The 20810-nt window shown below is 40.3% G+C and overlaps 2 protein-coding genes across 2 annotated transcripts in view; one reads left to right on the plus strand and one right to left on the minus strand.

The window, feature by feature from the left end:
- Positions 1 to 20810, minus strand: part of LOC128875967 (cadherin-99C) — a 120940-nt gene that overhangs the window by 71924 nt on the left and 28206 nt on the right. The gene's annotated exons all lie outside the window — the stretch shown is intronic.
- LOC128875970 (uncharacterized protein C15orf61 homolog) lies at positions 16861 to 20008 on the plus strand. Its single transcript, XM_054122034.1, has 4 exons — positions 16861 to 17122; positions 18403 to 18600; positions 19364 to 19607; positions 19802 to 20008. The coding sequence occupies exons 2-4, from the start codon at positions 18499 to 18501 to the stop codon at positions 19927 to 19929; spliced, it is 474 nt and encodes a 157-aa protein (XP_053978009.1). The 5' UTR covers positions 16861 to 17122; positions 18403 to 18498; the 3' UTR covers positions 19930 to 20008.

Raw genomic sequence — 20810 nt, forward strand, 5'->3', positions numbered from 1 at the left:
CAGATACCATGGACGCCAAGCCGCAGTGGCTGATAACCGAACAGCCGTGTTCGAAATCCCGTATTACAATTTGTAAGACAGACGAAGGTTCCGACGCTCGTGGATCTATACTGGTAGTCGTTAGCCGCTACCGTGGTCACGACTTCCGCGTTTTCAGGAGGCCACGTTCCGTGTTCGACGATCGAGCGGCTCTCGCGATTCATTCAAGTCAGTGGTCACGGCTGCATCGATCTTCCCCCTGTGGCCACGGTTAGGCGTATAACGGTCGCAGAGACGGGCAAACGGAGAAGGAGGAGCACAAGCATCGCGAACGGTGGGCTAGTAAAATGTGCATCCCGGCGGGAGTGCAATTAAATGATCGATTTATGGTTCCCGCCAATCGTTACACACCGGATATCTGCTGCGTCTACTCGCCAATGACGTACCAGCGGCGCATACTTACGATCCAGGGGCATCTGGATAGGTACCAGCTACACACTGCGTGCCAGTGCTTCCCAACAAGTGTGATCTCTCCGGTATCACAGCAACAACTCGCGTTCCGGAACTTGTACGAGGTGTGGGTATAATCGAGCGCACTGTTGTTAAAACAGAGCACGTTATCGATAAAAACAGGCAGCTCTGGTGACAAAACAGACCTCTCTGGCGGTAAAACAGGTGGCACTGACGGTAAAACAAAGCACTCTGCTTTATCGACAAAGTATCCTCTCACACCATCCTTCCCCAAGCTTCAGAATCGAGATAATTCCTCTTTTTGCTACAATCTACTGTATAATTTCTTCATACATCGACACATTCTCCGCTATTTAAAGAAAAGTGCTGTATGATTAGTAAGCCCTCTTCGTGATGTAAAAAGAGTTGGGAAGCACTGGCGTGCACGAATGCTGGGATATGTGGCTAGACGCGTACACCTGCGCCAAACCAAGCCCTTATTGACAGCCAGTATCCGATGTACCCATCGTGAAACACTTTTTTCGTGGCGGCGCACTCGTACGAATACGGAACGCTGCCATGCGAACGGCCACTGTACGATCGTAATGCGCTAATAAGTCTTTGGAATATATTTGCATAATGGGGACGTCGTGTAAATGATGTGTACCGGACGATCGTTTGCATGTTCGTCCGTCGCCATGAGGACGTACGCGCGACTGAACGTGTAAACCGATGCTACGGCGCTTCGACTGCAGAGGAACGGAGTTCCTGAAGCGGTAAAACGCGTTCCATATTTCTGAGTAATCTACCCTATGGCAGGAGGAGGGGGCATGCACAAATGAGGCGATCGCTATACTGAAACAATTCCAGATCGAACTACTTAACCCCTTCACTGGCGAATTAATTAGTGACCGCAAAAGCACCTTTTCTTGTCTTGTCTGCCTTTTTCTTAGCATCCAAGGATGGTAGCCATGCTTTCGAAGGTATTTATTTTCACAGAAGGCTTTTACAGAAACTAAAAATTTATTAAGAGAATGCGTATCCTTCTACTTGTTAATATGCGAGGGTAATTGTAATTATTCATCAAGTTAAATTCTAATTTCGCCAATAATAATATCTCAGATTGCAAGAAGGCTAAATTATCCGAAAATAAACTATTGTTATTTCAGAAGAGATATAGAAATTGTTAACCGACTTCGAAAAGGAGGAGGTCACTCAATTCGACATATATATATGTTACTCGATTACGCCCAGACGGCTTGACCAATCGGGATGAAACCTGTTGCATTTTGTAGAGCATGTCTCCGGGGTGGTCCCATTACCAAAAAAATTTGGGATTTCTCATTTTTTACCCGTTTTTTTTTTGTATCCCATAAGATACTCTATTCACCTTTATCATAGTTTCAAAAATGAGCAAATAATGTCTGGAATGTTATAATTCGACTCGGTGTAACGATTGTCAAAAAGTATGTCCATAGCTGACCCCATGAACTTTAGTCATGTGGTGATTCAGCGCGCTAGAACAGGTGACGCCCTCATTAGTCCCATTGTAAGTTTCCAGTCGCGACAGTGCCCGCCACAGTGGCCCATGGCCCGCGCTCTGGGCCCGGCTCGCATCCAGGGGCACGAGTTGCGCATAGGCAACTCACGCCTAGAACGAACACTGCCCGCGGGAAAATGGAAGGGATTACTCCTCGAACACGACCCACCTTTCCATTTTCTTTAAAGACATCGTTGCACGCTACGTAGAGCAAACCAGTTCTAAGCGCATGCACGCGATGCCCGTCTCCCAAAGCGAGGCGTCTCGAGTGGCATCCTATGCTCACGCGCGCGCGCTACAACTGGAATCGAAGGCACCGTCGTAGTTTTTTGCCTTTCTTGGCCAGGAAACCTTAACGACGGTGACAGACACGCTCCTGCAACGCGAGGTGCGTCTGAGTTTAAAACGGCCCTATTTTTCCGCGTGAAATGTAAAACGCGAATGGCAACCGGTTCTTACGCGTATGCACTCTTGGGCGAGACGCAGATGGCTTTCTGTTTGCAACTTTTCTTTGTGGGTCTTAGCTCGAGGGCTCGAATTTAAGTACGCGAATTACTGGACAATTGTTGAGGGTTCTCTGAAACCAGTATCGTTTGAATTAGAACATTTTTGATAAGTAATGTTTTACTTTTAATTAATCGGTTGATGGGTCATGTTGCGCACAAGTTACTAAAATTTCAAGCCAGAAGTTTATTTAGCTTTCGACGTATTCCCTCAGCAAACTTAAAAAGTATAGTATCGAGGAAAGCTGCTTTAAAGTTTCCGAGCACCGCCTTCTTTAAATTCCCACAGCACTGCCAATTCTCCGAATTTCGACTTAAACTTTTACTGGGACATCCCCAAGGATATAAATCGTAAGAAAATATAAAGAAATCCCTTCGATCTTCAGGCGACGTCATAGCAGAGTTTTGGCTCGTTATGAATTCCACAAATTTATGAAGAAATGGCTAACATTTAAAATGTATTTTGTTTGGAAGAAGGACTAAGAAAACTCATCATGAATATAACAACACCGAATATAACAGTTTTCACTCTACGTTATTCGCTCCATAAAAAATAAAGTCGAAATGCCCTGTTCTACACAAATTTAAGTGGGATGTCACGCATAGAGGATTAGGTGAACCGAACTTGCAACCGAACGTAAACTTCTTCTCCTGCGAGACGACTTCGACCGCTGGTGGATCTTCATCGGACAATTTGCCAGAGAAATAAAGCCCGTACGCCCGTATTGTCTCTAGCAATTCTCACGGAATTGCGCGACTGACCTGGACTCACGGTTTGCATTTAAACCGTGATGAAACCCGCGGTAATGAGACCACAATATCGCGGTTATTTACCGTGTGGACGTCATCCTGCAATTTGCGCGGGACGCACAAAACTGTCCTCTTTATCACGGGCATACGCCGTAGCTTAATAACCGTCTAGCGATGACGCGAACGTTGACTTTCGAGTAACGATGGAACTGTTTGCGATTACACATTCGCGATACTCGAACAATTCCATATCAAACGGTTGTGGGGTGTAAGATATACAAAATTATTAGACGAAATTAAATGCTTGTAAAATAATTGGTTGTACTTAATGCTTGCACTGGTTTCCCTAAAACGACAGAAATTAGAGCGTACCACTGTTTACTCTCTGGAAATAAAGTTCGATATACGCAGAACCATTTGTCTTGATGTATTTTACAAATAGAAACCTTAAAGAGAAGTTATGACGTTCATTTTTCTCGTTCTATCGTGCGATTCATGCTCTTTTGAAGTTACCCTTTTCTATTTATGAAGCAATGAAGAAACAGTTTCATCCTACTGCAAGTGAGAATTTAATGCGATTTCTATAGAGGATTCTCAAATTAAATTCTTATTCTTAAATTACTCAATCGAAAGGAGGTAGATATAGAAATTGCGAAGGTAATATAAACTGAAACTAAATGGAGTAAAATAATTTGCACGTTTTCCCAACGAATTCAGATTCGCTAGACGTGGCAATTAAAAGCTTGGAAAAATCGCAACAGTTTATATACAAGTGATATCTAACATCAGACTCTAATTGAAAGCCTGTTTAAGACAATCTCATTATCAAGTTATCAGCTACAAATTCCTAACAAGCTTCCGATACGCAGTGTTTTAAATTGAAAGATGCATAAATAAAGATTACAGAACTGCGTTGGAATCTATATCACAGTTGTTTCTGCCATTATACAACTTAGAATATAAATAGCTGCGAAATAGAATAGCCTTTGAATACAAATTAATTCGCGTGGTAAATAACCTCTTCAGGGTCGAGTTATTTTCTCTGAAAGTGAAGAAAACTTCAAACTGATGAAGGCTACAAATATTTTGTAATCAGTTGTTATCAGACTTGGTTTAAAATCATTATGTTTCACAGTTTTTGAAAATGCCGAATTCCTTCCAAAAATAATTTTTTGTAGAATAATATAGAATATAGAATAGAATAATCCTTAATAAATTAAATTGTATATCGAAGCCTGAGGATTTCGTTTGATGACGAAGCTGAGGCCATACTGTCCTCCATCGAGAACAATTATGTTTCCCACAGCCGCTATCAACTCACATAGTTGTTACGCTTAAAAAAAGGAACCGTGAATGGTATCTACACGTTTATGGCTCCGTCTGTCTGTGCCGAATTTTATGTTCAAAATAAACGTTCGGATCAAACCGCACCTGCGAGCGGTTTTGTTGCCCCTTTGATGCCGCAGCACACGAAGGTGTAATAAATTTTTCACGAAGCTCACGGCGGATGCATTCCGCCGGCACTAAGGCGGTTGGTTGCGTAAAAACGCTTTTAAAATGAAGAACATATCACGCGAAACGTATTTCTTTCCACGGTAACCGGGATGGGTAATTAAATCGCAGAAGAACTTCCTTGGTAATTTGTCTCGGTAGAAATTAACCCTTAATTGCATGAATTTTTCAAAAATGGTAAGAGTAGCGAGAACCTTACTGGTTGGCGTTTTTAATAAAAGAGGAATGTAGGTCTCGGGATTATGAATACAATTTTATGGAATTTTATGCAAGGTACAAACATTCTCACTGAGTGTATATTATTTATTGTGGGTTTAGATGTATGTTATGCAAATGTATATTTGTTTTAATTATGATCCATGGAAAATTTTGTTAGTGCCAATATAGTCCTCGTTTATTGATAATAAAGAGAAAGCGTTTCTTGGTTATTTATACGTTCAATAATTAATTAAAGCAGGACTGATATCTTTACCATATTGTGGAATATAAAATAGTATTTCCTAGAGTACAGAACGCGGCTCCTAGAGAGGGAGCCTTACAATATAAATATAAATCCTCCAGTTAGCCATCACATAAAAATTGTTTCCATTCCTGTCCAAAGGAAACATCCTATTCAAATCCCATAAAATTTCCTAAGCACGCTTTGTTACAATTCTATGTGCACTTCTATGCACATTAGGTAATGCAGGGTTGAAGCTTGATAAGCAGTCCTCGTTGAAACTCCCGAACAGTCGTCGACATGATTTCTAAACTTTCTCTGATTAAAGTAAAATTAGAAAAACAATGCCAGTTTCTCTTTCGCGTATTTAACGCTAGCACAATGTTTGATAGCGTTTAACGAACTTTTTCCAATCACGTCGAGGGAAAGCACCGGTTGTGCGCCATTCAATGCAATCAAGCTTTGTTCCGTTTTGAAAAATCAACAACAGCGTATGATCTGCGACACGGAAATATTTCGGAGGAAATTGTTTCCATCGATGTTTAGTGAAAACTTTATCATTATTTGTTGGAGGAGTTCTCACAGTTTGTATTCGTGAGAAATATAAGGTGAAAGCGAATAAATCTAATTGAAAGTTTGAAACTAATCGTGGTATGGGGAAACCGATGCATGGTTTTGCGTCATGTGCCGAGGGAAGAGGTATTTTAAATGTGGTATACTATAGAAATAAGTTTCGTTCAGAGTTTACGCAGTCTTGAAGCCAACTATGGCTGCTGGTAGCCTTAATTGTAAAGGGGACCTGTTCAGTTTTCTGGAAACGTGTGTGTTCTTGCGAGGGATGGATAAGGGCACGCAATTAAAACTATGTAAGGCTATAACAGCCTGAGTCAGTTTTTAGGCTAAGGAAACTTTAAATTAATCGCTTCACTGTAGAAGAACGGATTCCAAGTTTAAATCATGATGTTGCGTCTCTAATTGTCGCGTAATTATTCCCACCAGTCTAACTGTATTCAGACTTGGCGACTATTGAAATGAATTTTGAAACATTATTACAAATGAAGTTTTGATTTTATCGTGATTAATACACCAAACTATTTTCTTCCTAATCTTCTGAACTTTCTAATCTGAAGAAGCTGCAAACATTAATTAATACCCCATGCCTAAAAATACACACTTATTTCAATTTCGCTGGAAAACTTGTATTCCAAAACGAATGTAAGCTGTGCCTCCTGGAAGATCTGCTTTAAATCAATTCACGATTCCCATATGTTGTTCCATAGTTTACCACTTTTTGCACCAGAGAGTTCCTGTACGGAGTCAATGAGCCCCAAAAATTCTTCATCGTGAGGGTAATCGTTAACGATTGCCCACACAAAGAGAAAGTGACTCGATTTTCATCGAGCAAACCACGGAACCGCAGTACGAGCGTTTCGTCGATACCGGACCCATTGTGATCTCCGCAAATTGCCACGTGTTTCCACGAACCCAAAGCTTTGCACGCCGTTTCGAAAACGACCGTCGATTCGCGTTACGGTTGAAAAGATGGACAAAGCCGACAACGACCACGCGAAATTGTAGTCCTTCCTCTCGACAATGCCATAGGAAAAAAAGAATACGTCGCTGTGATAAAACTTGCGTTTGCGTCACGGAGGGACATTGTCGCGTATCCGCGAATGCTAACAATGGTTTCCAACTCCATCGGAATCGGAGTACCGCGTTTTCTTCGAGAACAAGGTGCCGAGGACAAATTGCTTCAGTGCAAAGTATGCAAAGTGAAATTCTCGCATTTCAGGTGGTTTGAAAAATGGAAGAATAAAGTCGTAACGTTTCGTGCGATAGGTATCATTTCTAATTTTAATTTGTTGCTGCCAGATGAAGTAATCGTTTTCAAGGTGGACATTTTAATGATAATGGCAATTCCAAAAGCAATGTATTCCTGTCATGGTGATATAAGGCTATTCGCTTCATTTGTCGCCGTTCGCTTAGCAATTTGAGAATTGGTGAGATAGTTAATGATAGTTATACGAAGTTAATAGTTATACGGATAGTACTGTACAGAGCCAAAAAACAAAACAAAAGAAAGCTAAAAAGTAACAAATAAATGCAACAACACGAGAGATAAAAGAGGAAAAGGTAAAAAATGAAAGATGAAAGGTGAAGACGAACGGGGGGGGGGGCATTTGGTCCCCGTTGAGAATCCCTGGTCGAGATGATCCGCTCCTCTTCGCCCAGCAGCTCTGTATTAACAACGTTCGTTCGATTTTGCCCACGCACGTGCAATCTCCGCCACACATACCAAACGAGGACACAGTTCTGCCCGAAGATGAAAGCCATGTATTACACGACGGTGATCTCGCGGCGAGATAAGGGATCCTATTCTTCGTAGCACCGCGGAGCGCATCCGTCGTGATGTATGCGTTTTGCCCCGAAGAGTTTCGAGCTAATACGCGTTGCCGAGAGAAGACACTCGGATCTCCAGGGTTATCGAGGGAGATTGGAAAGTCTTTATTAGGCGTAGAATAATGGCCAACCTCCTATAGACAGTTGGCCGGTTGCTACGAAGTAATTGAAAAAAAGAGGACTCGCCACTGGAGGGGCTCGGAAGACGTGCACCGACCGAAGGTGAATGAAATTATCCGTGAATTTTTGCCCGCCGCGTAATCGTACCCTGCGCCGACAAGTTGCATAATGGCGGTAACAGTGTTTTGCATTTGCCACAACACGGTGTCGCAACGGTTCCCTATACGCACGGAGCATGAAACCGCGGGGCTTTAACTTCGATTGTCTTCGTTGCCATTTAACTCCACGAATGGTCATTATCCGTCACGGTGATTGCGTTTACCGTTTATTAAAACTATCCAGGGACTCATAATTGCCACTCCCGCGACTACAAACTCAGGTATAGATGCATACGTCCGAACGAACGACTGCGGTGAACTGTTGGGAATGTTTGAGGAGGTATGACGATTCAAGCGAGAACAGGAACTAGTGGATTTGATTCTTCGGTGACATTTCGTTCATTTATTTTAGGATTCATTGATAATACTTTTACAAAATATAGCGAAAAATATCCAAACTTTCATGCGCGATTTAAGAAGCTATGATATTTTCTATTGGGAGAACACACAGCTATGTCGCATAAATTCTAACGGAAATGACAAGTATGTTGCTCGTTTCATTTTCCTCCTGCTTCGAACATCAATTGTATCGACTTGGATACGTGCACCGAATAGGAGAAGAAAATTAAATTGTCGTCTAATAAGATCGTGCCCTATAAAAATCCGATACCTCGAATATAATCAAGAACGAAACTGATTCAACCTTTAGGGGAATTCGCAAGTAGCCATTCGTCTTTTCCTGAAATGTACGTAAATGTACGTAAGCAAACGTATTGGATAGTATAATTCATCCAAACTGACGTATTATTGGCATGAGAAGTAGGTAAAACGAACAGTAAAATAGAATTCTATGCTTTAGGACAAAATTGAATTCGTCTTTCCTATAAAAACATTGTATACACTTTATGAATTTCCTCAAACATTTTCGAACATTGAAGAACCATACTTCCTAATGGCAAAAAAAAAACATTTTAACTGAATGTATCTATATTCTTATAAATTCAAGGAAGCGAGATTTTTATACCTACATGAGTTAAAGAAAAGCACATAAATTTGTTAGCCTATGCATTTAAATAACCCTGATGAAATTTATCATGCTCGATAAAGTCCAGGCACCGAGAATAGTGAAAGAAATAGCACACAGAGGAGATATACGCAGACTGGCATTCATCTGAATATCCATCGACAAACTTGCACGGTCCACCGAACCGAAAGATGACCCGTCACGGACGGAATGAGAGCCCGCCCGGTTAAAATTGAAGAAAGGTTATACTTAAGGAACGGTACACTAAAGTGCATCTTGCTCCTGCTTCAATCCCATTCCCGCGCGAACAGCATGAAAGAAAGGCACGGAGAAGAAAACGCAGGAGGGGAGCGAAAAGAGACGGCGGTAAGACGGAAACTAAATCTGCCAACGATTCTTTCGTCGCGTCCACGCCGAACCGCCAACCGCATCGCTCCGCGATACCGCAAGGGTCAACAAAAAGATTCCTGCCACCCGGCAGACAGAGCCGTCATTAAATTCTGCCTAGCAGACTTCATTATGTAAACGAAACATTTCCATGGAGAACAGTGGCGCACCCAGGCAAAGGAGAAATCGCATCCCCCTACTGCGAGTATTCCATTTTTCACCGTTGGGGATTGTTTATGTGTAAATGTGAAAGAGAAAGATGGTCAATTGACGATTTGTATGATCGTGGTGTGTGTATATACTGTTTGGATGCGAGAAGAATGCATCTAGAGATGTAGATGAGGCCATCGGTCTTTTAAAAATCGATTCAAAGAATTAAAATTCTTTTAAAATTGCCAGACAGACGGATCTTAAAGGGAATTCAATTCTGCATTAAAATTTTAAACAAACTGTCCCCGTACCTTCTGAAATAAAAAAAGATTTAAGCCTGAAATTCGTCATAATAAAATATTTGAAATAAACCTTAAAGAGAACTGAGTATTCTATAAAACACTAACATAAATATTTTCTCCATTTATTTTGTCTATAATATTCTGATGAATTAGTCTTCTCTTTTTTTTTTTCATTTTGAATTGCGCCCACTTTGTTCAACTCCTGTGAGCGTCGCTGAGTCCAACTGTCTCTTCCGTTTAAGCGCCCCATAGCGATTCCCGTTAATCGACGTGGCGTCAGCAGTTTCTTGCATAAAATTTCGACTCCCAACACGACAATTTCGAAAGCCTCGCGTCGCCCCGCAAAAGTCTCGAACAGATTTTAAATTATGGTAATGCATGCCTGACCCTCCGAACCGGACGCGTGATTTAACTCGAACTTGAACACCGGAACGAACAACGTTCTCGTATATAATCGTTAGAAAGCACAAAACGGAGACGATAATTCATGGACGGGGAGATAACGAGCGAGGAAAGGGAATAGAAATGAATTCGTGTTCTTAATCCAGGTGAAAGTTCGAGGAGGACAGTCTTACGAGCAACAAGGAGCAGTAATGGTTACCCACGAATAACTTACTATTAGATAAATTATAATCAACTTCGATCCGTGATTGAAACAAACAGGTCACCCAGTAGATTAAAGTCTAAGATTAAAAGTTAAGATTAAAAAGAAGATTAAAAGTTTTGACAACTGTGTTGAGTCCAAATTTAAAAAGCATATTTTTAATAATAATGGAAGGTTTAACATAAATTAAGTGGCTTTGCATATTTACCACAGTATTAACATAGTTTGTCCCTGAGTTACAATTCCATTTTTATTCTTATGAATAAATTAGTATATCCTCGCTATATTATCCTCAACTTTACTGGTCGACAACACGCAATAAACGAGACACTCGTGCAATGATCGGCGTCCTATTCCTAAACCCTTCACGATTCTCGTCGTATCGACATTCTACGAATTAATTCTAACAAAAAATACACAGCCGTAAAAGCATACGTAATTTGCCACGAGAAAATATAAATAACAAGCGAATTCGTATGCACGATATTCGATATTTTACTGGGCCCCTCTATTGGACGCTTGGGAGCCACTTTTAGGATCCCGTTAACTGACGTTGGAGGATCGTACGTGTCCCAGTACTTGCGATTTGAAATTTTACACGGTTACGCGGATCCTTGTACGTACGTGCGTCTGCGCATAATGAAGGAGCCAGTCCAACCGACGAGGCAGATGGCCGTTGCATCATTTATCTCGCGGAAATCGTAGACTCCCATCAAAACAGGTAACGCGTTGCCAGCATCGCGAACCTCATCCCGCTGGTACTCGTCTCGTCTGAGTAACCCTACTCGAAAACCATCGGCGTAGCTACCGTACGGCAAACTTAGGCAAAGAGTATGGTTTCTAGTAAATTAGGAAGCCAAATCTGTCAGAGAATTATCAACAATGGGTATATATGCTGCCCTTACTAGATCATAAATCATAGAGTACACAAATAGAGTTAGGAGAACTAGACGCTATCGCTTCGAAGCGAGGACTTGTTTGGGAATTAATTTCGAGAAAACTAATACGAGTCCTGACTTCTTCTTTTGGAGATTCTTTATATATATATTGAGGACTAAGAAAATAATTTTTTAGTTGTATTTGTATGCGTGATCAAAATGGCCTGGATGTGACCAATCAGGGGGTCATTTTTAAAAAGTGTTGGTTTTGAATCTGAGTCTAATAATAGAGATTCCGAAATTTTCTTGGAGATAGTTATTCTACAATATTATAACTTTTGATTGACCTTGTGAAAGAAGAAATTATAACAAAATCTTTACATAGTTTTCGTTTTCATTGAAATAAAAAACTGCTTTGAAAAATGACGTCGCAGTACCAAAAAACGTGAACTGCACTACTGGCGTGAAGGGTCGCGTATTGCGTAGGAATATATTTATAGAGAAAGGCGTAAATACACGCGAACAGAAATATAAACCGCACCGGGCGAGATCGTGTTTCCGCAAAATTTTCAAATGGAGAGCCGTTCTACAGAAATGAATCCACGAGAGCAATTACGGTCACTAAGGGACGCGGGAACGTTTCGTGCAACAGCTGCAGTGTTATTTGGACAATGGAAATGAAAATAACTGAGTCGTTCGCACCGAAAACGAACAGTGACAAAAATTGAATTCTCTGGGCAACGATATAACTTAGTTTACCAGAGTGTTCCATCATTAGTGTCGTGGTTTTTGCGCCACTATTTTAGGATGACATTTTTGCGCGACAAATTTGATTTATTTTATTTTGTTTTATATTCTGAATTAATTCGTTTGTTCTTTGTAGTATTTTTATTTTTGTAGGACGCCTGTAACTAACCAAATTTATTTTATTTATATGAATGACGTATTATTTTTAGAAGTTCTAAATGCTCTTTTATATCCTACACTAGTTTCAGTTAATTCCAAAATAAGTTTTCACGATGAAATAAAACAGTGCCTCTTTCAGACCCTTTTCAGAACATAGGATTAATTCTAAAAATTATAATAATGCATAAGACAGTATTTGTCTGATACTAAATTTAAATCAGAATTAGAATTAGAATGAATATTGAATTTGCACAGAGGAACGGACAACGGTGCTTTGTTGAAACCCTTCATCATCCCGGAATGGTTTCAATACTTGACAACTAAGTTCCGCATACACTGACCAAAAGAAACAACGAACTGGATTGAGTGTTAACATGGGTTTCACTCCTTAACCATCACCATCGAGATCCACTGACTTGACAAGCACTCTCTATCATCCAGGAAGAATCACTCCAACTGAACTTCGCCAACCTTATCAGGAATTGAATAAAACATGCCAAACTCTCCAAGAAAACGATTTACAAGTATACGATAATTCCAAATAAAACATTAAATATAAAACTCGGAAACCGATAATCGAGGAAATAATACAGGTGATGAAACAAGTTGGTTTACGCTTCAGGAAATATTTCTTAGCAAATAAAACGCAAAGAATTCGCAATGCACATGAATCCTAAACGTCATCATCGTATGCACGTGCCGTTGATAATATCCAAGTGGTTCTATTTTCACGCGATCCTCCTTTCACATGCGCGTGGATGTACCGTTCCCTGGCGATTAATGAATTCTGAAGATAAGAGAAATTCCAATTTCATCAAGACCGGGTCTATTAACTCCGACGTAATCTCGAGTGGGTGTATCTGCGGCGAAATAAACGTTTCCTGTTCCTCGTGTCGAATTAGCACATCGATGCAATCCAATGTGACAGGGATGGTAGAGATATTTATCCTGGCCACCACTTACTTATTTTTTATTACTCTTTATTCTGAATTTCTATTTTTCTCCGTGCTCCATAGAGTATAATATAATTATACGAGTATAAAGCCCCATTGCTTGTTTGCGTTTATTAGGTTTTTAGTGCTCTTTCACACGGGTACCCGGAAACTCAGCTCATGGGAGACGGAGTGCAGGCGCAGGACAGTCGTGTGTCGTCACAAGACAGATGGAGTTCCGACACAGTGTATCTTCTCCCACAGTTCCTGATTGTTACCAGAGACACTCTACTTTCTTTTCTCGTGCGAAATTGTCTACGTGTAATCAGAACCAGAATGCTCGCGCCAGAAGAATATAAAGTCATTATGCGACCTTCCCCAACGAAGGAAAGAAAAGAAACAAAAAGCTATGGATTCATGTGATTACCTAGTTCTGTCATACGGTCTGTTGCTGGCCTATTCGACTTTTGTCAAAGAAACGAGAGATATTGTCTTCTAGTAGTCAGATGCTGGCTCAGCTTTGTTGGCGTTTCAATAACATCTATGCTCTATGGAACTGTACTTGCAAAATAATGGTATTATTAGAGTGGCTTTTGTCTCCAAAGCTAGGTCAGAAGCTACTTATATCAGGAAATCCTTCGGGCCATGTTCTCCAGCTCTGACTACAGTTTACAGTTAAGTGGACTCAAGTTTGCACTTTCAGGAAATTAGTCTTTAGATGTTTCTTATTCGTTACAATACTCCGCTATCTCTAACAGGATAACTAACAGAACTAATGGATTTTGAATTTTTATAAATATTTCCTTCCAACGTTCTTCATCCCGATTTACCTTAACTATAGCCTACGGATGAGCAGTTTTAGATGGAGAAACTTTGTTTAATCCTTTCTATAAACAGATCCATAACAGAAATAGCGATGCAAATAAGTTTCTTTGATATAGGCACAGCGACAAATGTCGAGACGCGAATCTGCGTGAAGACACCCGCAGAAGAAGTCACGCTGACTTTGAAATGCCATGACTTTAATGTCACCTGAACACGCACCTTAAGGGACAACTCTGTCCGCCAGATACAAGATACTGGTAACGTTACACCAGTGAAACTCGCTCGAACACTCTTCTTCGTTAACCTTAGGACTTCCAGGGTCTCGACTGACCCCACGCAAGCCTAGATTATTTACAACCTATTTTGCTTCAACCAATTTGCACACCTAGATACTAATTTATAACAGCAGATTCTGCTTTGGAATGATCTGTCATGGAAACAAATTTCAAACTGTACTTAATGCTCCTAGATCTAATTCAAAAAAATGTTTCGTACCCCTTGTGTATAAAATAATTGAAAAAATAAGAATTGATCAATAATAAAATAACAGATAAAATAATCGATTTCCTGCTAATTCCCTGTGCATACTTAGATTTACACAAAAGTACTTCAGGAACAAAGTAACTTTATTTTACACTATCCTATATCTTTCATCTAAGAAAAGACTTATTTTTAAAACAGTGACAACCATTCCCCGAAAATCTGACAATGCAATATCATATCCTGACGAATATCCCGTGATTGTACCAATTTAAATATTTGTTTATCCTAGACGAAATACCTACAGAGTTTCTCCAGCGAGCCAGAGCAGCAACGACGTTCCTTAATGCCACGGAACGCGCTCAACCGTAGTTATGTAAATAAATGTAACTCGAAACGCCGTTAACAAAAATCCTGGTAATTTATAACGCGCCGCGCAAGCAAACGCGATACGTTATACGTGTAAACGATCTTGGGTGTGGTAACGCTACGCGAATTCTAGTGGTTCTTAAACGCTCCTAGGAATTAAAGGACTCCATGGCTCGTTGCTGACCATTTTCGCGTGAGTATCGTTTGAATAGAGCTGGACGATCATTACTCACGTTCCAGCATCGTGGATGGACTTACCTGAAACAAAAAAAAAAACAAGGTTAATTAGAAAACAGTCTCACAGGAGGATCAAGATAAATTAAAATGGTTTGTTCACGTGTGCTCGAAGAGGTTTCTAAAGAAGCAATTGTAAATCGATCATCCAGAAGTGTGGCACGACTTGGGAGTCGAAACGATGGAGATTGTGGACGTTAAGAAATCATGCTCTTCTACTTTAGTTTTTATTAGACGACTACATGCCAACGCTAATAACCGTTTGATGAACCTAGAAACTAGTGCTATAGTTTCACCTAAACGTGGCTATCTGGTACATGGCGATTTAACTGATGATGGAAGTCGTTAGACTTGGAATATCAAACATGCCACTTTCAGCGTCCGCGGTGTGAAATTTTTATTTATTTATTTATTTCCTGTCAGTTTAGTGAGTTTGGTATTAATCGCATTCTAAAAAGCGAAATTCCTTCGTTGAAGTAACGGAACCGTAAAAAGAAGAGTATCATGATTTATACTATAGTTTGCCTACTTTGTACATCATCCGTCATTTAATTATCTTTGCTGTCAATCTTAATTCGTTACACATTTCTTCGCGAACATTGCGTTCGAAGCGTGACGTCGAAAGTTGGAAGAAAGTAATCTGGTATCAGTTTTTCGCTTCGCTTTTTGCTAAATATTCACACGGTGTTATTACTCCTTTAAAAAATTTTCATTTATTAAATTATTTCTATAAAATACTCCATAAATCAATGTTGTGAGAAAAAGGATAGTCAGAAGAAGAACTAAAGAGAGGAGCTGCTTAGAATATGAACAATGCAATCTCACGTGCAGTCACCACGTAGAGAAGAACTGAAATGAAGTTTTTTTCTCGTGACTAATTTTTAAATATAGAGATGGTGTTAATGTTAGTATCCTACTGAATCACGTTAACAGTCCTCATGTAATAACTGTCAACGACACATCATTTCACTCTCGTAATCCTCTGCTATTTCCCACACCCTGTACATCAATGCCATCATCATCCAAATTGCCTTTTCTTACCACAACCAGCACAAGGATGCTGTTCTTTATTTTACACATTGCCAACAGAAAATTGTATACATAACGTGGTATTACAAGATGCGAATAATTACCTTACTTGTCAACGTGACTCGCGCACTTTTATGCGCAACATTGAGATGTCTTTAGAAAGCTGGCATGTAAGCGTAATCATTGGTAATATTAATCTTACAAGAAATAATAATTCTTTGCGTCTGATTACTTATAAATGTTCAGAAGTATGCATCCTCCGATTAGTCAAAGAAATAAAATTATAATTGCAATTATTACAAAATAATCCCAGAATATATGCGCACTACTATGATCGAATAATCAGGAATAGTGCTAAATCATACCTTTGCCACCGGAAATATGACATCGATACCGTTACCCCGACAGGTTTAACAAGCTACTGTATTGGCATACACTGTGACCCAAAAACGTGAGTACTCCGGAAGCGAAGAAGTGATAACATTCATCAAGCATTGCATGATAATAACAATAGTACTAGTATACATGGAAGACAGTCGTCATTAAGACCGTGTGAAAGGAAAGATGGAATAATAGTGGAAATAAAGACAATGTCTTCAGGTTAATTATCTAAAAATAAATTACATCAGCCCAACCCGTTCTTCAACATTCGCTATAATACCAATTAAAAGTACATTTAAAATAAAACAGAGATGATACTATTGATACTAGAGTAATCGAGTAATAAAATAAAGTAAAAAATTATATGAATAATTCATGAGACAGACAAAAATAAATTAATTTTAATTTATTTACTCGTGCCAGTTAGTGGCATTTACTATATATAAGCTACAAATGGGGAAAGGAAAATGATATATTATTTCACGGGCTATTTATTATTTAAATACAATTTTGCTCAACTGTACACTGAGAATCGTTCAAAAAGACCGCCCACGTGATTCGACGCTAGCGCCAGTATTTATATCCAGACGCGTGACCCAGTAATATCACGAACCACGCCGCACGTTTGTTTCGTGATAAGTGCTATCGATAGACGTGTATTTTCTATATCTGTATAGAGAATACAGGCAGCAACAAAGCCACACGAGGCGTACTTAGGCAAAAACACGTGCAACGGATTGCTGAAGTTACGCGGTACCAAGCAGCGTGGATCGAAGACCGCGTCTTGTGCAGTTTCACGGAAGCCAGGGGTTCTGCGCATGCGACGAAAAGTAAGTAACTGCGCAGCCGTTGCGAGACCGATTGAATAACCGCGATATTACAAAGAAGCGGAACGAAACAATTGTTACAAGTCATGAGTCGTAACCGCAACTTTTACCGATTCTTATTCGATTAGACTCAGGCTCGCTTCAGAGCTGGGTGAAACGCTATTTCAAACAGTATACTGTATTTTCTTAAATAATACTTTCATTTTATCCTAAGGACACTGAAAATTGTGAGGGTTCATTTTTAAATATTCTATCTCTGTTATAGTTTACTGTCAGTTTATTTGTATATCATACTAAAACGTTGTAATTAAGCAAATGGGACAAAAAACATCTTTTCATCATTATTTTGAACGAACATTGAATGTATATGTATATACTCAAATATTTGAATATATAAAAATCCTACAAATGCTCTATGCTCTATCAAAGACGAATGTCATAGAGAAATGTTGAAAAATGTGATAATACACAATGGCTGACTAATCTCTGACGACGGAATTACCGATCAATCGGATGAACGTCCGTGCAAGCGCAATCAATTCATCGTCTTTTCACGGTTCGTTAGCGTGAATAGAGGGAACGTGCCGAAACCTACTTCGAAACGATTTTCCGTTAGGCGATGGAATTGAACCTCGTTAACCTTGACATTTTGTGCAGCACTCTCTACGCGTTTATTTTAGAAAGGCAGAGTAAAGAGTGCCACGAGAGGTCTGCGAGTCGAGCAAACCCAACCGTGCCTCGATTGCTCGTCGATATTCTATCGGCACTGTTGACTTGTCAATACCTATATAGTAAGTGGCACACTTGGGTCAAACCGCAGGTGCGCGTAGCGTCTATTGTCTATAAATGCACTTCTACGTAAAACCGTGGAACCTGATAGAAAATATCAGGATACCATTCGCGCGAAACAAAGGGAGTGGACGTAAACAGATCGTCAGCTGATCGAGCTCTCATTAGTCTGATACGACATGTCGTCAAGGTTAAATAGGTTGAAACTAGGACTGAGACCACTCGTTGCATCTTTTTGCAACATTATACATTACGAAAGATAAACGTTCATTAAAAATAATTAGGTGTGCAAAGAAGCCAGGTGTAACTTACAGGTGTGTTGTTTCTAAAGCGAACCTCAATTTTTTGAATAGTCTCAGTTTTATGAATAGTAGCAATAAACAGCTGGTTATTCAATGACTTCCAATACCACTGCGCTCTTGACGTCACGTGGTTATATTTATGCTCACTCCACTTATATCTAACCATCAATTGAGCGAATTCTACGGTTACAGAAACTTTCAGACGAAATTGGAACTTCCATAAAAGGCGAGAGAGAATGGAACTTCTTGCAACGATTTGATTATTCGTAGCCCGCCAAATTTCACCGAATGATTCTGAAAGCATTGCTCGCTGAACGCATAAGTGTCGTTCGTTCAAATGGTACCTGGGCGAGGATTGTTCGGAAGAAGAACAAGCCGCCAGCATCGGAGGCAAGTTTCGTAACTTCGTAACCCTTTTAACCATCGATCGATGCACTATATCTGAAGACAACTTTATAAGTAGTGAGAGGTCCTTCCTCTCCAGAATAATAGTAATACTCCATATCCTTATTTTATATAAATAATAAATAATCGAGCACCTTTGATTTTCATTGACCTCCGATCTTCCAAGCACATACAAAGTTACTACCGTAGGAACAGTCCACGCGTCGCCATCGCGCAAAAACTCGCATTTCCAAGTCTTCCAGTCCCCATTAAATGACTTCGCCATCGATAGCCGTGAGAATTCTCGCGGATCTCTGCATCCACTGAATCCTAACCCATTACTTAACGCGCAAAAAATGCAATGCCCTGGCATAAAATTCCTTTAGAAACCATTCTCAACTCGCAGACTGCACGATAGTGCTACCTTGTTTCCCCTCGTTTTGATCCGCGGATGGACAACTGGTTACTTGCGAGCCACAGTCTATCTAGTCATATATAGACTATGTAGACTATCAACGGTCTATGTAGTCACCTGAGGGCATCTGACGTCCCAGACGAATAAAAATCACAGAAATGTATTACAGTCTTAAAAATATTAAACTTAAGACGCTACACACCCGTTTACTACTGATTGCGTCGTCTCAGACCATGGCTCGCGAGCACCCCAGTTTGGACATGCCTGTTCTAAGCGATCGGCAAAACTGAGATTTATCCAGTAGATGAACGAGAGGATACACAAAATGAGCTTGTGTCATTACGGTACAAGCAGGTCTTAACGAGCTATCTGCTGCAAACGAACGAGCCACCGTGGACGTCGTACTTCGTGAAGTATGCCGACGTTGTCGACGATCAAAGGGGGATGTCCCACTTCAATTGGCCGGTAGGCAGCAGCAATTACCACGTACTTAGAACCGGCTGCTTTCCATACATGAAGTATCACTGCACGAAAAGGCCGCGACAGGACCTCACGAGCGAGGACAAATTCTTCAAGGCGATCAAGCTACTGAACCTTGGTACGTATGCCTCGCATACCACTCCTACGTAAAAGGTAAAAAAACGCAACGTCGAGCGGCGATATCATTGCCCTTCTACGATCGCCGGCTCGTTTCATTGACACTTTTTCGATCTGTAAATAGCCAACGTGGGGCACCGCGCCGCTGTGGTAATTGATCGTTCGTTAATTTGTATTCCGTATCCGTTTCATCAGGTATACCAACGTTGATGTACGGACTGGCAGCGACGCTGCTGATCAGACACCGGGAGGTAGTGAAAACCGCCCGAGGGGACGTGACGATCTACTTCTTGCTACCCGAGGACAAGGGTTCCATGTACTGATGTAGCTGGCTTGCACATTTACGCGACATTTTGTTTTCAATGTAGAACGATGACTGAATAAAGAAGTTGTGTAGCTCGATGGGTTTGCTAATGCTACTATGAACGTTGCTTCTATTAAAGCGAGAAATAACCTGTCTTAAGCGACGATGACACGCACCATTCGAGCTTCTAATAATGCTTCGGATAGATTATTCTTGAAATTTTTTGTGGCGTTCTTGTTTCTTTCTCTTGCTTTTAAGATTGATATGTTTACTATCTGGGCTCTCGGCAGAGTATCTAATAACATTACGCTGTGACCCGGGTGCGGGTCTTGGACCGTGAACGTGGCGAGTTTCACTGATTCAGTTTTGTTTGAGCACGCAAACGAGCATAATATCGCTGCGATTGCAATCCCAGGAATTTGCCCTCGAAATCAATGATTTGTCGCTTAATTGGACGTTTCCAATAACAGAAGTTCGTAAGTAATTAGCCACGATTCAGGAGACCACGCTTAATCGGTATGAAGGAAAATGTCTCGCATGCACGGGAGCACGCAGTCGAACCTCGATAAATGCACTCTCATGGATGAAATTATTGGGTTATCCAGAAAGTTCGTGTAATTTTTTAAGAAATCCAAACAAACCAATAAAAGAAATGGATTATATTATTGAAAAGAATTTTGACTATATCTTACTGCAATAAATTGATACTTGGTGTTCAAATACAGATCATTTATATAGTTTAAAACTGTTCAACATCTGCTTGCAGACTGGAAATCTAGCCTGAGGCTCCAGAGCCCGCATTTGAGAGTTACAATTATGAGATATTTATTTTTCCACGTATAGATCATGTTAATGGTCAATCAATATTTCTTGCAAATGCACTGGCTTCTCAAGTATGCA

Source organism: Hylaeus volcanicus, chromosome 4 (genome assembly GCF_026283585.1).
Source record: "Hylaeus volcanicus isolate JK05 chromosome 4, UHH_iyHylVolc1.0_haploid, whole genome shotgun sequence".
NCBI classification, from domain to species: Eukaryota; Metazoa; Arthropoda; class Insecta; order Hymenoptera; family Colletidae; genus Hylaeus; species Hylaeus volcanicus.

Excerpts from the sequence above, each read along its gene's own strand:
- LOC128875970 (XM_054122034.1), top strand. The coding sequence starts at position 18,499 with ATGATTCTGAAAGCATTGCTCGCTGAACGCATAAGTGTCGTTCGTTCA. Across the intron at positions 18,601-19,363 it reads ACAAGCCGCCAGCATCGGAG|GTCTTAACGAGCTATCTGCT; the intron begins GCAAGTTTCGTA and ends CGGTACAAGCAG. Across the intron at positions 19,608-19,801 it reads GATCAAGCTACTGAACCTTG|GTATACCAACGTTGATGTAC; the intron begins GTACGTATGCCT and ends CCGTTTCATCAG.